The sequence below is a fragment of the Fistularia commersonii genome, chromosome 15, assembly GCF_037954325.1.
Source record: "Fistularia commersonii isolate RoL2024-O1a breed Wild chromosome 15, RoL_Fcom_v1.0, whole genome shotgun sequence".
Lineage (NCBI taxonomy): Eukaryota > Metazoa > Chordata > Actinopteri > Syngnathiformes > Fistulariidae > Fistularia > Fistularia commersonii.
The window spans coordinates 15,706,544-15,724,589 of NC_141298.1; the positions used below are offsets into that span (position 1 = coordinate 15,706,544).

Below are 18,046 nucleotides of genomic sequence, written 5' to 3' on the forward strand. Positions count from 1 at the left end.
CCGGGATATTACGCCACATCGTCTGCACACACAAAAAGAGCGACGGAAAGTAAAATAGGTAAAATCAAAAAAGGCCGAAAGGAAGCGACAGCTACAGGTTTTAGCGGCTTCCCATCAATGCGATGTGCATTTTGGTTGCACATATTCAGGCTTTTTAAATTAATGCAATAGAAAGGGGTCAGATGAGGGGGCTCATCTTATTTAAGGCAGATGACACTTACAGTCGAATGTCTTATATTTCACCGACCGTTTCATTGGAGTTGTGTTGCTAGGAAACAGCCGGGTTTATCCGCCGAGTGCTGGACAATCATAAATACGGGTAAACTTGGAGAAAAAAAAAAAAAAAAAAAAACACCTTGAACAGGTTCTGAATGTTGCCTGAGAGGCTGGTAATCAACCCGCTACTTTTTGTTTTTGCAGAAATGCATCAGGGGAGTGTAAGGTATCACCCCCGACTCACTCGAAACAGCTCGGCGCTCTGCACGACGCGCTCTTTCAAAATCAGCGCTCAAGGTCAACAGAATGGAGGGAAAAGTGCTTGGCAAAGGGGGAGATAAATCAGGTAATTAAACCGAGCGTGCTTAATCAAGGGAGCGGTAACTCCTGCGCCCATCGCAACCAGTCAGGCCCAATGTGACATTACTGCCCCGCGGAGGGCCGAGCGCCCTCTGGGAGGGATACCTGCACGCGGTGCCTCATAAAACACACAGATGCAGGGTTAATAGACTGTTCAGCACTTGTCGACCCGCTGTCCCGAGCACTGCAAAAGCCAAAGTTTCTTTTTTTTTTTTTTTTTTTTTATGTTCCTTTTCTTTACCCCCGGCCCCTCGCCGTCGGCTCTCGGATTGGCATCGCCTATCGCTCATCTCTAATTACTGCGAACTGTCGAGATGGGAAGGAAGATGAATACGGCGAGTTACGGGATCAGCTGCGCGCTTGGATTTCTCTGATAGCTATTTTCATTATTGTTTTAAGATTGGTCGGCTTAAAAGAAAGTACTCGGGCTTTCCGGGTCTCTTCGAATTATGAAGGCAGTTTGTATTTCAGTGCGACTCACGTCCGTTGCGCTTTACGCCGCAGACACAACATGCATTAAAGTTAATATCTGAAACACTAAACTGCCTTTTTTTTTTCCCTTTCTCCCTTTCGTTGATGTTAATCTGTTTCACCGAGACACTCCTTTTTCTGCATTTCAGCCTTTTCCAGTTTAAAGTGCTGAAGCCTTCTACTTGCGGATTTACATTTTTAATACACTAGAATATTCCTGTAATCGTCCCACGGTGGGGAAATTTCGAACACTCACAGCAGAAAGTGAATGTTGCATGAAAAAGTTATGCGCTTGAATATTAATTCACACACCCTACGCTCATACCTACGTCACTAAATTGCATTTAATGTAATATATGAGTTAAATTTCAAGTGATATTGTCTTTCTTTTCAACCCCGGCTCTGTGTTTTCATTTATCGTCCCCATATGTCGAACTCCTGATGGCGGCGGTCGTCTTACCAAGTTGTCCAGCTCTGGATCCTCGCTGAAGAAAGGCTTGTGATCTCGCTCCTGCTGGTGGACGAAGTTCTCGATGTCCACGTCGAAGCTGGCCGACGTGATGCACTCGGACCCCTGCGTGGCCTGCTCGCATTTCTCGAACAACAAGGCGAGTAGAGGGAACAGAGGATGTCTGAGGAGACACGGAGCCAGAGGTACGGCGAGGGTCAGCACAAAGGACGCTTTCTTTTCTCATTTGATGAGGATTTATTTTCAGAACGGGAGCGCGAGGGTCCTTTCGAGGAAAAATAATGAAGACCTTCTGCGTGGGTGGGAGCGTAAAGTACATACCACCTATACTACTATATGTACACTGGATTATTAACTGCGGCGCCCGGGGTGGAATACATCTATTGTTAAAATTAATCACAAACTATGGAATAATAATAATGAAATAATAATTTTAATTAATTATATATTTTTCTTAATAATTAAATAATATCTTTTAAATAATGACATTTCATTTTCTCTTTTTTTTTAAATAATTATTTTTTTATGTAAAAAAAAAAAAAAAAAAAAAAAAATCATATATTTTAATTGATCCGAAGTCAAATGAAATCAGACTGTAATTATAGTAGGCTGTTGTGAAGTCAACAATAAAACAATAAAATTTTGATTCTGTCACGGTCCACCCATCCATCTTCAGAATCAGCAAAAAAAAAAAAAATTGTCCCCGAGGGGCACTTGGGACGGCAGCATCAACTCATGAACATCGATAAATACACGAGTGTATGTCTCACACAGATATAATCAATACTGAACAGAATTGTGCTAATGGTACCATCGGTAAGATGGTACACACACCTCTCCAGCGGGATGTGTCTGGAACATCTCACCACGGAGGCGTCCAGGAGACACCCTGACCGGATCTCTGACGGAAATCACCCCGTTTTGGCCGCTTGTATCCGCGACCTCCTTCAGGTGACTCGGTTTTATGCAATCATACATTTAAACGCATTTTGGTTGTTTCTTTACGGCACGTTTAAAAACGTATCGTTGCACAACTGACCACTTTTGTTTCACTAGTTGATGAGGAACTTCAGCGCCGATACAGTTCACGCCGCCGCTTTGAGCCCATCCCGTCCTGCAGAGGCTATAATTTCGACGGCGTCTCTAAATAAAGTCAACACAACATCAAATCTGAATATTCATTAAGTGTGCGATTCCGTAAAAATACTCAGAGCAGATATAAAAGCCCATATATTGAGGTGTTTGGCAGTCAGGCCACACTTTACCAAGCCCTTTTGGCACTATGTTATTTCAAACCCTTGAGATAAGTTGTCCTTATATTTCACATTTTAATGAAAAAAAAACAAAACCCTCCAGTTGCATTACTTCTAGATGATTCATTAAAGGGCTCTGTGAAAAGAGGGGAAATTAAACACGTGGTGTGTGTGTGTGTGTGTGGTGAACATTTTCAGAGGTGATGCAGGCGAGGTTGAGTTATTAGCTGAGAAACCAAGCTCTCTGCTGGGTGTGTTATGGTCCAGCGACAGCGCCTGGCTTCACCTACATCGCCATTATCTGAGTTTTATAGGGGAGATTCCCCAGATGCACTGTGCAATGGCCCATACTGCGCTGCTGTATGTGGGACATGCCAGATTATTTTGCATTTACTCGGTGAAGAAAGGGAAAAAAAAAAAAAAAAAAAGCAGCTGCTGCTGCTGCCGCTCACGTGGCCGGGGAAGGGGACACGCTGCGGAGCCATAAAAACGCGGGATGGAGACCGTTTTTTTTCACAACACGTTGTTTCTTTCAATTCACGATGGTTGCTGTCAAATGACTTTTGCAGTAAATATTATAGAAAAGACGTTTCCAGACTTTCTGATGTCTTGATGAGATGAATGTTGCTCACTAGGGTCTCTTTGTCTGCAAATACTTTAACTGTGCTTCCGTCTTTTCAAAAAGATATTTGATCCATCCTTGATCACTGATCAGAACCACATTATCAGAACTCATTCTCAACCATTTATTTCATTTAAAAGAAACACTATCTTTTTTTTAATCTCTTTATTTCCACAATTAAATAAGAATACCTCATAATGTGTTTTTGAAATTCAATACGAACTGATTTAGATTTTGATTAGACGACTAATTCAGCTGATTTCCTTGAGATAGAAGAAACATTAGAAATAAATTTTGCATAAATATATTGAACACACGCACTCACACACATTAATAGTGATTAATCTAAATAAAAAGTGATTAATCTAAACTAATCTACGGCCCTGTGATTAATTTGATAAAATGTTTAAGTCATTATTTAACAGGCCATATATATATATATATATATATATATATATATATATATATATGTAAAATAAAAAATGCAAAAAAATGCACATAACAAATAATTCAGCTGATTTCCTTGAGATAGAAGAAACATTAGAAATTAATTTACACAAATATATTGAACACACACACATTAATTAACAGGAATTAATCTAAATTAATCTACAGCCCTGTGATTAATTTGATAAAATGTTTAAATCATCATTTAACGGGCCATATATATACATATATGTAAAAACACACACATAAATAATTCAGCCGATGTCCTTGTGATAGACAAATAATATAACTTAGTTTGATCTGACATTAGAAATAAAGTTGCACAAATATATGGAAGACACACACACACACATCTATAAAATCCTGATGCCATGGGTTCCCTCCCCACACACACGAGGAAAAAAAAATACAATAAAAATGATAAATGGCTATTAATGGTGATTAATCTAAATTATCAGTGATTAATCTAAACTAATCCACAGCCCTGTGATCAATCTGATAAAATGTTTAAATCATCATTTAACAAGCCAATATATAGATCTATCTATCTATCTATCTATCTATCTATCTATCTATCTATCTATCTATCGATCGATCTATCTATCTATCTATATATACACATATATGTGTGTGTGTAAAAACACACATAAACAAATAATTCAGCCAATTTTCTTGAGATAGACAAATAAAAATGATTACATTTACATAATATAACTTCGTTTGATCTGACATTAGAAATAAAGTTGCACACATATATGGAAGACACACACACACACACACACACACACACATCTGTAAAATACCAATGACATGGGTTCCCTCCCCACACACACAAGGAAAAAAAAATATAATAAAAATGATAAATGGCTATTAATGGTGATTAATGTAAATTAACAGTGATTAATCTAAAGCAATGTATTGCCCTGTGATTAATCTGATTAAATGTTTAAATGATCAATTAACAGGCCGTATACACACACACACGAAAAAAAATATATAACAAAAATGATAAATGGCTATTAATGGTGATTCATCTAAATTATCAGTGATTAATCTAAACTAATCTACACCCCTGTGATTACTCTGATTAAATTTTTAAATGATCAACAGGCGCCACACACACACACACACACACACACACACACACACACACACACACACACACACACACTGTCTGTTAGCATCATGCACAGCAGCTTAAATCAATCTGTTTATCTATTTATCCCCTAGTTATCAATGCCCAGTGTCTTCTGACACACACTGTCCCCCCCCATGACCTTTGACCCTGCTGAACTTTGCAAAGTGTGTCCTGGTGAAATGTGTGTAGATGGAAACTCCTGGCAGGGGAGTTACATAACGCTTGTAAGCCGCTTAGCAGCGACACATTTCATTACAGGACATTACCCGTCCCGTCGCTTCAAAACATACAGCGCCAACAGGATGGCATCTTTCAGGAATCTCTAAATCCAATTAAATGGCAATTTTTGTTTTTGACATTTTGCAGCAGGAACAAGCAGATTGATTAATTCCTGGAAAAAAAACAAACAAACATCCAGCCTCTAATCAGATTCTAGATGACACAACAGATTGTATACATGGATCCATAATGTGGTTATGGACCCTTTCACATGATTTCTTTGTTTGTGAGACACAAACACACACACACACACACACACTCACACACACACACACACATACACACACACACACACACACGGATCACGAGCGCGATGCAAAGTGAGATATCACATCCTGAAAAACTGATGGCCATCGAGAGAAAAAAAAAAGACAGAAGTTCAGGATGAGGATATTGATGTATATTTATTTTTGAACTATATATATTTCAGAGTTCTCTAAAATTACCTCATATATTTTTTTCTTGAATATTTTGTTAATACTGTTGCTATCATTACACATTTGCTCTTTGGCGCCGTGAGAAGAGGCAGCAGCAGCTCCTGTTATAACTTGTAACTTTGTCTTTTATGCATTTATGAAGTATTTCCTCTTATTTTTTTTATTTATTTTTTTATTATTATTTCTTCTTCTTTTATTTATTTATTTATTTATTTATTATTATTACTATTATTATTATTTACATATTTATATTTATTTTGTTTGTTTTCTTCTTATTTTTAATATTTAATACTTTATTTAATAATTTCCAAGTATTTAACTATTTAAATCTATAATACTTTTAAAGTATTTTTCTGTTCCTGTTCTCTGTGTAATCAGTTACTTCGCCACTTCACATTGCCACTCATTTATTCCTGTTTACCATATACCTTTTTTTAGATTATACTTAAACTTTCAGATTTTATTTATTTAATTTAAATTATTTTTTTGCGTATATTTTTTCAGCTTGTCTTGTCCTTGTATCTCTTGCTGCTGCTCCAAAACAATTTCCCGAGCATGGGACCATTAAAATCCATCTCATCTCATCATCTCATTTAGTTTTACTATCATTACATATTGTTATTCTTTGAATGCTTGGTCTTTGTTTTACACACTTCTAATAAAACCGCAGCAAACGTTCATCCTTGTTCCGGAAGTCTGAGGTTAAAAAATATAGATGTGATATTGTATCAAGGTTAATTTATATCTATCGATGACGTTTCTGTCAAAATACTGTTATGAAACTGATCAAACAGCATTGATAGCGTACGAAATAATAATGGACATTAACATGTAAGGGTAAATTAAAAAGAATATTATATTGATACCCCGATAGAAGTGCTAATCTTTATCATGATGTATTTTCCCTGTATTGTTATATTTATATAACAAGTTATATTTTGACCTTTTGTTTTCATTTGAAAGAAATGGAGAAATTCCACCAATAAATATCAGCCGACATTGAAATTTAATTGTTTTTTTATCATTGCGTTATATCATCAAACATTTTTTTCATTTCCAAGAACGACAGAACAGCATGTGATATTCAGCGCCAGGAAAAACGTATTTCAATAATTAAAAGTATCAAGATTTTAAATGCCAGCGGAAACACAATCTGTTTGTACAAATACAAAGGACTTTCACCCGCTGACCTTACGCACCCTTGACACACACACACACACACTTGAAGAATGCCTCCCTTGACTTCCTTCCTGAAGATCCTTTCCATAAAAAAGATGCACTATTTTAACACTAATCTTTACATAATGACTAAACAACCATTGGATTCAAGGTGTTTCCTCAGTGTTTCCTGTTTTCACATGAGTCTGCTATTTGTGAGACCACGGCCGACTTCCAAATATTGATGGTCACAAATCCAGCTCGCATCCCGTTTGATCGCCGCACTTGGAAACAACGCGTTTGTGACTTAAAACCAAAAAAAAAAACATAAAATAAACAAATAACAACACCGATTCTGATTCTCGGATGTCTCGGGAAAGCGGGGTCGTAAGAAACGGTCGCCGAGGGATATGGCCGGGCAGCTTTCTAGACGTGATCCAGGTGTTGATGAGCCAATCATCGCTGATAATGAATATAGGAAATAACTAGACGGGAAAAGCAACACACACACACACACATTCACACACGGGATTCACAGGATAGTCCAAGTACGGTCCTTCAGGTCACCTGTGGCCGCCGATCATCCGACAGGACGCGTATTTTCCACCGAGATTAATATGTCTGTGCGTTTGTGAGTGTGTGTGGTGCCTACACATATATTGCAAGGGACTGCGGTGGCACGGCAAACCCCCCCCCAACACACACTCACACACACACACACACACACACTCCAATCCCCACCCACCACCACCACCACCACCACCTCGCTCAGGCTCTAACCCATGACTCTCATTTGCAGCCTTTAATAGTCGTCTATATTATACTCTAATCTGCCTGATCCCAATTTAATGCCGCTCCTCCAGCCAGACGTGGCAGGAATACTAAGCGGGGCGGAGGGGGTGCGGGGTGGGATCGGGGGCGGGGGTGTCACGTGCGGAGTGGTGAGCCTCTGCCTTGTCTGCTTTATGTCTGCTGGTAGTGGCGTAGGGACAAAACATGGAAGGGAGAGGGGGGGGGTTATAACTGAAAGTAAACAGGCTGACTCTCAACACCCTGCAGATGGTGTCTGAACATGTTATTTACTCCCACATTTAGCTCCAATGTTATTTTATTTTATTGCGCCGAGTAATTAATTCCGCCAACATTGAGCTAATTTAACGTTTAAGGGTGGGGGTGGGGGCGGGGGGGGTAGATAAATTTAAAAAAAAAAGCGATATCAGGCCGCCGATCGACAACATGGCGACATGGTTTTGACTGGTGTCGCTAACATTACGCAGGAGCAGAAACGCGCTCTCCGGCTAATGCAATCGTTCGCAGACATCTGCTGTCGGGGAGATGTGGCACCGCGGGGCCCGCGGGCCCTCGGGCGCTACGGGTGGAGCCGCGGCGCACATTTATTAGCTGGTAAGTACACAAACGTGCACGCGCACACGTTTAAATGAACACCGACGGACGATGCTGTAAACAGAACGGAGACGGCAATTAGGGGTGATAATCCATATGATGGCAGAACGCTTTGTGTGTCGAGATGGAAAAAATCTGCTACGTTAGAAATAAACCGTCGCGCTAAAAGAAGAGAACGGGGTAATATTTTGGGATTTTTATCATAAAACTTCTTATGAACATACATTAATGCAAGAATTGCATTGAGCTTCACAGATATTTGGAAACTCTCCTCGGACTACAAAACCGAATTCAAACATTTAAAAAAAACAAAGTGCATGAAGAAGAGTTTTTTTAACCGCTAGATACAGATCAGTTTGAATACATATTATGTGTTTAATTACTTTTACGCTTATTTTCTTCTTTTATTGTCGCCGAAAATGTTTCCTCCAGTCTTACGATGATAAAAATGACACAATTACACATATCAGAAATGCTCCAAACCATTTGCTTCCTAATTGTTTGTTTCACGTCTTTTTCAAAAATTAATATTTTACAACCTCAAACGCTGTTTTTTTTTTTTTTGTTTTTTTTTTTTACTTCAACCCTGGGGAAGACGCGCTCCCAGACGGCGTATCACAAGCGGGTAAAATCACCGCCCTTTAGCGTTTTCTTTCCCTGACCTTTACACAGGAAGCCGGGATTACAGTAGATGGGGTGTGAAAAGCCATGCCTTTTTACGAACGGGAACAGAACCGCATGTTCTTACTTGTGTGTGTCAGCGCGTGGTCACGCAATGTGTTTTCCAGTCTCCCACCGTACCTTTTCGAACCATCCGACACACACACATAAAAAAAAATAATAAAAAAAACACACACACACACACACACACACATATATATATATATATATATATATATATAGCACTCCCCACCATGTTGGCAGCCAGAAGCAGCAGGTTCTATCTGCAGTGCGACGGAGTGGAGATTGCAGGCTGGGGGATCATTACAAGGGCCATAAAAGAGCGATTTACAGGACTGCTAGTGAGTGGAGTCAGCACGGTCCCCCACCCTCTGGCACTGCGCCGTGCTGGGGCACCAACCAAAAGCCCAAAATGGCGAAACAGAGGCCAGCGGGGTACATGATGACTGAAACATGGAGGCGAGGGACGTGGCGGTTCAAGTCGAATCTGGTTTATGGCGGGCGGGTCAAAATGAACGGTACTGGGGTTTGAATACGATTGTTAAACTCGATACGAATTGAAAACAACGGTGACGCTGTTTCCGAGCCTGACTGCAAAATGAAAATAAAGAAATTATTTCTGGTCTGAGGCTTTATGGACATGTTTAGGAGCATACTCAACAGCCACTTTCACACTCTTTTCGCAGGAACGGGGTTGTTTCTTTGTGCGTTCGGACGGCACGGTCACCAGGAACCATGGATTTTTTATAATTACAATTAATCCTTTATTATCTCATCATGCTACTAACCCATCATGGATGAACCATGAGCTCCAACAACCACTGGATCTCCTACTCATGAGCTCGACGGATCTTGCAGGACGTAGGTTATTGGTGATCGGTAAAACTGACAAGCTATGGCCGATACTAGATGCTTGTTGAGCCGCATTTTGAAATAACAGTGCATTTTGTAATAAATGTCCCAAATGTAATAACTTTTTTGTTTCATTTTGTAATAAAGCCGCATTTTGTAATAAACTGCCGCATTTTGTAATAAACTGCCCCAACGCATTCTGTAATAAATTTTGATGCATTATGTAATAAGTTATTACATTTTGAGAAGATTATTACAAAATGCACTTGCAACTTTTTTATTCTCTAAGAAATGCAATAACATGGAATTTATAGAATATTCTCTGTTAATGCAACCTTTGAATAGTGTACTGATAGTAATTGCTAAGTACTGCTACTTGGCTAATACAGTGATACTAATAATAGGCCTAGCTTTTACAAACACTTTACAGTAAACTAAAATACAATTAACAAACAAATAAAATATGCTTCAGAATTGTTATTACATAATGCACCATGTTATTACATTTCCTAGAGAATAAAAAAAGTTGCAAGTGCATTTTGTCATAATCTGCTCAATATGTAATCACTTATTACATAATCCGGCAAAATTTATTACAAAATGCGTTGGGGCAGTTTATTACGAAATGCGGCAGTTTACATTTTGGACGTTTATTACAAAATGCACCGTTATAACAAAATGCGGCTCAACATGCTTCTTGCAGGCATTATTGCTGCTTTCTAGGGACAAAACGGACGGAAGGAGCCAGAAAAGACGCCACCCGGAGGTCTTCTGTTCTGCTACGACACAGAGTTCCAGGGCTTGCAGAGGAACATCGCCCATTTTTGGCCGAAACAAGTTCTTCAGAGAAGTGCAACACTTCAGTCCTTGCTTATTATTCCCACCACGCATAACAGAAACGTATTCTTCCTCTTCCTTGGTGGTGTTTTTTAGTGCGTTCCTGAAGGTACAGGCCTCAGACCCTCGCATCACACCTCACCCTGCCGTGGCCCCTCAGCGCCTGTGGGAGTGCACAATGAAAACGTTCCCCTAGAGGAGGGGAGCTCCTGGAACACGATTTGAGCTGGACTTTTTAATGCAAAAGCAGCTAGTTAACCTGAAAAACTGTCCCTGCAGAAACAAAATATGAAAAAAAAATGTGGTCCTTTACCTGTTCATTTGTCACCGAAACCCTAAAAGGCTCAAAATCCTCGGTTCTTGCAGGGGTCAGGGAGTTACTCTGGATCCCGCGGCTGTTTTTTTGTGGACACGAAGGTTAATTAGTTTCAATCTGAAGGTTTTTTTTTAAACTAAAACATTTTGTAGTGTGTGATGGAATTTAGTTTTAAGGCTGCGTTTCAAACTCATACGTGAAAGAACAAATGAAAAGTCTTAGATCGTTTTTTTTTTCTTCCAGGCTCAGCTGAAAGAACAACAGAAAACACTTGTTTGTCAACCAAACGTGGAGTAGTAATCTCCACAAATCAAAGTTGGTGATAATGGTTCTACAAAAATCTAGTGAACATAATTCATTTTAAGACTTTGGGTATCAGAATGTTCTTCGCAGCAAGACAGTCGGCCTGGAGGTAACGGAGGAGGCGTGAGAAGCCTCCTTTTTTTTTTTTTTTTTTTTAGGTGAGGAAGGGCAGGGGCTGTGAGCAACATGAGTCTATTCCAAAAAAAGCAAAAACGATTATTTCCTCAAGTTTTGTTTTGACTTAATATGAATATGAACAACTCTGACGGGCCAGAGATGCATCAGGGCTACCTCACTCATTCACTCATATCATATCCTAATTCTGTTTTTTTTTTTTTTTTTTAATCCTTGCTGTTGTCACTCCATTCTCACACTGCTTATCCAATTTTCCCCTTGTTTTTTTTTTTTTTTTTTTTTTTTCATTTGGTTATCTATTTTAATCCTTGCTGTCAATTGTTTCTTGTATTTTATATACATATTTTTTTTTTTTTTTTTTTACATTTTTTTCATATTTATTGATATTGTTATTGTTGTGCTGCTGTGACACTGAATTTCCCCTCCGGGGATCAATAAAGTACTGTCTTATCTTAATTTCGGACTTTGTCGTAAAGCATTTCCTCACATCTCGTATGTTTTTGACTGAGAATCAGCAGATTAGATCAATTTTCCATTCCGTTTTGTGACCGAGGCAGTGAAATCACATCATCTGCTAAGTTTAGTAGCAGCTAGCTTTCCCATCAGTCAACGTGCAGCCTCTTCTGGTTTCAGATCCTATGGGACGTTAAAAGTGAGACGCCTTCTTTTTTTTCTCTTTCCAATCCCATTTTGCTAAAAAAAGGCCCAGACGGAAATACGGTTATGGAAAGGTGAGGAGCAACAAGCGATAACCTTGAAGAATCCAGCCAATTAAAACAGAGAAAATAGAATAGGCTTTATAAAAAGTGCGGCAGATGAGAAATGTAGATTTGCGTCACTTTAAGAATTCAGCAACTTGCAACAAGTCCCCAGTAGTCCAGAAATCTGAGGATCATCTGTGGAAACAATTTATGCACAGCCTGTTTTTGTTTTATTTTTATTATCATTAGGTTGCAGAATTGGGAAAACCTCAGAGAATTACGTTCCACGTTTTTCAAATGTCTCAGGAGGTTTGCTTTGTCAGGAACGACCCCGTCTTTATTAATCTGATTTATCCTTTTTTTTTTCTGTCCGGCCCTTTTCCAACCAAATCCAAAGCATTTCAGCTTCCGAAAAAATCCAGTCCGACAATTGTTTTCTCCCTCAATCAAACAAAAAGTAATCAAACTGTCAAAGCGCAGTGGTTTGCTGATGAAGTGCATTTTTTTTTTGTCATAATTGAATCATTCTTTGCATGTGTTTGGTCATATTTCATTCCCACGTCCATCCATCCATTGTCATTTGCTCAAAAAAAAAAAAAAAAAAAAGGAGGGAATCAAATGATCATTTCCTTTAAAAATAGCGCCTCAATCACATTTTTGTTAAACATATTTTGGCAAGCATCTGAAGAGGAGTGGATTTTTGCTCAAAACGTCACGCTTTGATAAATTTTCTTTACGTAAAATAGAATATCTTTCATTTTGGAGCACTCTTGGTGTAGGGATGAAAATGTTGAGTAAGATCTTCCTCAAGGATAACAATAATTATTTGTGCGAAATATGAACAGTGGTTATTTACCATAATTTTCGGACTATAAGGCGCACCCCATTATAAGGCGCAATATCAACAAACGGGTCTATTTTCACACATAAGGCGCACCGCGTTAGAAGGCGCATGATAAAACATACGGTATAGAAAGTCCTCATACACACAAATGTACAGTTATATGATGTTGAAGCACAGCTATTACAAAAAGCGGCGGAGGTAAGCGTACTATGTACTGTTCTCTGATTGGTTCATCGTTGCCATCGCTAGCGGACACCGAAAGTTAGCGTGAGGTTGGAACAACGTTGTATTCCAATGCTACATAATTAGCCATCTAATGTTGTCTGACGTCGCAACTGATATTCAATCAACTTTAATACAGTTCCTGTGTCAGGCGGGAACGTCAAAGTCGCACTAAAACATTTTGACAGATGTTTGAGCACATTATTTCACGTAAAATTGGTTCAAGGAATTCATGCATAAGGCGCACGGACGATTTTTTTTTGAAAATGTAAGGATTTTAAGTGCGTCTTGATGCGCAAAAAATTACAAGATACGGCACAAGCATGTACATTCAGCAGGGAAGTGCGTTTTCAATTGAAAAGTTGGCAAATCGTATGCAAACACTTTGAATGTTCATTGGCGGTGAAAAAAAAAAAAAAGAGGATTCTGGACGCAGCCCTGCATCTGGCAGAAAGCTCCCAGTCCGTAAATCCCTTCCCGGAGGTCAAGCGTGGCTGTTGTCACTGCCTCCTTGGGGAAAGTGACCTTTGCGGCCTCTCGGCTCCACAAGATGCAGAACTAAGTGCTTGGTTTTGATGTTAATCATATCATTAGCTCACTTGTTGTTGTTTTTTTTTTCTTTGTTTTTCCTCTCTTGTTCCTAGCAGATCAATAACTCACTGTTGGATCCAATTTGTTTGTTCCAGCCTCTGGCCGGGACGGGGCCGGCTGTGCGCCGCATGAAACGCCCCGGTCCTTTTCTGCTAAATGTACACGGGCCGCTGTTGTCGAGTCAGACAAACCAAACTCTTTTTCTATCTTTGTTGGTTTCAGCCCACTCGCATCCTGCCTATTTTTGTTTATTTGTTTCATACTTGCCATTGCTATTGTCTCTCTGTTTATGTTGTCCTTTAGTTTTCACCTTTACTGTCTTTTTTTTTTCCCCCATTCTTATCCTTGATGTTGTTGCTGTTGTTATTTTCTCTGTTGTCTATTTATTTATGGATTTTTTTATTTTTATTTTAGTATTTTCTCTTTATTTATGGATTCTTTTTTTAATTTTAATATTTTCTCTTTATTTTATTGTTATTTCTCTTTATTTTCTCTCTATATTGTCTCTCTATATATATTTTTAGTCATATTTATTGACACAATAAAATGTATTTATTGGAGATATATCTGGGCTACCACTAACTCACCCATTCCCACGTCATGTCCTAATTCCGTTATCTATGTATATTTTTTTTATCCTTGTTGTCACTCCATTCCCATTCTGCTTATCCATTTTTTCCCCTGTTTTGTTATTTATTTATTTTTCATTCAGTTATTTATTTTTATCCTTGCTGTCGTTGTTGTCAATTGCTTTTTTTATTTATATATCTCTTCTATTTTATATTCATATTTATTGATAATGATACTGTTACGCTGCTGTGGCAAAATAATTTCTCTTATGGTGATTGATAAAGTCTAGTAAGTCCAATCGAGCATCTCTAACAGACTTGCTGTTTTGAAATCCAATCTGCAAAAAAAAAAAATCCAGATTAAATTTTTTTGTGTTTTTTTTTTTTTTAATTCTAAATGTTAAAAACAAGCCTTCAGATCAAATCTCTGTTTTCCCAAAAAGCCCCATTTCCTCCACAGGCCGACGAGAAATCACTTTATACAATCGCCGTTCCAAAAAATAAATCACAGTTATCAAGGTCGAAATAAACTTCCAAGTCCCTGCTATATTTACCCTTCTAATTTAGTTTCAGAGGTTTCATCGCCAAACGTGTTGATTTTCTCAGGAACGAGGAGGAACCTGCAAACATGAGTGCGAGCGTTAATCAAAACGGCGCCGCGTCGGAACAACACGGCATCTCCGCCCGTTCCGGAAGGCCACCGAGGGGCCGCGGAGCCAAGCGGGCCGGGATTTAAAGGTATGTGTTTACGCGAACGTGCCGGAGCCGGAGAGGAGCCTTCCCTGCGCCCCACTGTTTGCAAGCCTAATCAGGCCGGCTGTACCGCGGTATATTAAAAGGCGGTTCGTGGCGGGGTCCCCTCCTGCTGCGCCGGCTCCCGACGAGGCCCCCGTTTTCCCCCCCGGGCTACATGTCTGAAGAACGCCCCGCGCATGATTGCGGCTGAGGGATTGGTGCGCATAATGTCCACGCCGAACATCAGCTTCAATCTGAGCAACCCCGTCTTAATGACGTAAATTTTCCCCAAATATACTGCTCAAAAAAAAAATCAAGGGAACGCTTAAACAACACTCTGTAACTCAATCACACTACCGAGTGCAGAAAGAAAAGCGATAATAAAAATACATTGTATTTTACATGTTAAGGTTTTGGAGCAGCTTCACTTCATTTGATCTAATTTTTTTTATCTTTCCTTTATTTTATGTAGTTTTATACATATTGGGCCTTTCAAATCTGGGATTGAAAATGAATGGATGGACTTTTCCTGGTGTTATTTATTCATATTTTTCGTCAGCCATTGTTTATTTTTAGCCGGTGTGGCTTATATTCAGGTGTTGTCTGGAAAATACGGTAATACTGCTCAACCGCTCAAAAAATATAAAGGGAACGCCTAAACAACACTACAAACTCAATCACACTACTGAGTGCAGAAAGAAAAGCGATGATAAAAATACATTGTATTTTACATGCTATGGTTTTAGAGAAGCTTCACTTCATTTGATCTGATTTTTATTTTTTCTTTATTTTATGTAGTTTTATACACATCGGGACATTCAAAGCGGGGATAGAAAATGGATGGATGGGCTTTTTCCGGGTGTTATTTATTCATATTATTCATCAGCCGTTGTTTATCTTTAGCCGGACGGTAATGTATATACTGCTCAAAAACAAATAAAGGGAACGCCAAAATAACACTCTGTAACTCAATCACACTACCGAGTGCAGAAAGAAAAGCGATAATAAAAATACATTGTATTTTACATGTTAAGGTTTTGGAGCAGCTTCACTTCATTTGATCTAATTTTTTTATCTTTCCTTTATTTTATGTAGTTTTATACATATTGGGCCTTTCAAATCTGGGATAGAAAATGAATGGATGGACTTTTCCTGGTGTTAATTATACATATTTTTCATCAGCCATTGCTTATTTTTAGCCGGTGCGGCTTATATTCAGGTGTTGTCTTGAAAATACGGTGTTATATATTGCTCAAAAAAAATGAAGGGCACGCCTAAACAACACTCTGTAAATCAATCACACTACCGAGTGCAGAAAGAAAAGCGATAATAAAAATACATTGTATTTTACATGTTAAGGTTTTAGAGAAGCTTTACTTCGTTTGATCTTATTTTCTTATTTTTCCTTTATTTTATATAGTTTTATACACATCTGGCCTTTCAAAGCGGGGATAGAAAATGGATGGATGGACTTTTCATATTTTTCATCAGCCATTATTTATTTCTAGCCGGTGCGGCTTATATTCAGGTGTTGTCTGGAAAATAAGGTAATATATATACTGCTCAAAAAAAAAAAAGGGAACGCTTAAACAACACAAAATAACTCCAAGTCAATCACGCCACAGAGTGCAAAAAGGAAAAGAGATGATAAAAATGATAATAATAATAATAATATATTGTATATTACACATTAAGGTGTTGGAGTAGCTTCACTTCATTTGATCTTGTTTTTTTTGTCCTTTATTTAATGTAGTTTTGCACAGTTTTATACACACATGTCGTTCAAGGCGGGGATTAAAAATGGATGGATGGATTGACTTCTTGGGTTATTTATTCATCTTTTTTATCAACCGTTGTTTATTTTTAGTCGGTGCGGCTTATATTCTGGTGTGGAGTTTGACTCCAAATCCAGACCTCCATGTGTTCATACTTTTGATTTCCATCGATCATTTTCATGTGATTTTGTTGTCATCACATTCAGAACAAAGTATTTAAAAAGAATATCTCATTCATTCAGATCTAGGATGTGTTATTTTAGTGTTCCCTTTACTTTTTGGACCAGTGACATAGATGTATGTCTCCGGGATCCTGATATATCTGAAATATTATCACATTACGCTTTGAATTTTATAGGGGATCTTGTATGAAGTGGTATCGCTAATGGGAAACCGCGGTATCGTTAACGGTCGCGCAATTCCTTTTGGGAATCGGAGCAGATCTACTCACGGTATTATGCGGGGATTTATTGTCACGTCTCATGCCTTTGAATCCAAGTCATGTCAGTTTCATTTTTGCAAGGATTCGATTTACTGAGGGGAATGTGGTAAAATGTCTGGAGATCTTTTCCATATGGTGTCGCTTTCCAGTCCACGCGATGTGGGCTCGCCATTGCAGATGGGCCGGGAGCCGGCGCAGTCCGCCGTCGGCCACGTATTAAAATTAATCGGTGAATTCACGCACGGAAAGAAATTCTACACAGACACAAAGAAATTGAGATAAAATTCCGTCTTTCCGGTCCAGGAGGCATCTCTTGACAGCTGTGAACGCCAAATAATGGACTTTTCTGCGTGGCCGGAGGCCGCTATAGCGCCGGGAGAAGATAGCGCGGATTGCTGAGTCACCCGAGTAAGGAAAAAAAAAAAGAAAAGAAAAGAAAAATGCGGACCGGCTCCACCCTCCCGCCCTCGCCGCCGACTCTCTTCCTTTCTCTCATCCAAAGTCAAGGAGGAAACTCGTAAAACTGCGAAAGAAACAGCCAATAAAACCACTTGAGCTTTGACACAGTTTCCTGCATGGAGCGGCGGCGGCGGCGGCCTGTTTTTAAGCCCATCAGACGTCAAGAGGTGTTTCAACTCCTCTTGTGAAGCGGCGCGGCGACGGAGGATGCGTCCACGCATCGGAGAGCGCGGTTACGCAGACATGACGGCGTTTTAAAGCGGCTCGAGATACTCCTGAATGTGTCCGATTGAAACCTCGGACCTCCACGTCTTCTGAGCCAGATGTGCG

The 18,046-nt window shown here is 39.1% G+C and overlaps 1 protein-coding gene across 4 annotated transcripts in view; it reads right to left on the reverse strand.

The window, feature by feature from the left end:
* LOC147226660 (homeobox protein PKNOX2-like) overlaps window positions 1–18,046 on the reverse strand; it is a 154,658-nt gene that overhangs the window by 22,282 nt on the left and 114,330 nt on the right. For all 4 annotated transcript variants that reach the window (XM_086160963.1, XM_086160960.1, XM_086160964.1 and 1 more), the window contains one exon: window positions 1,508–1,679. In XM_086160963.1, coding sequence (XP_086017089.1) covers window positions 1,508–1,679 — 172 coding nt within the window. The remainder of the gene's footprint in view (window positions 1–1,507; window positions 1,680–18,046) is intronic.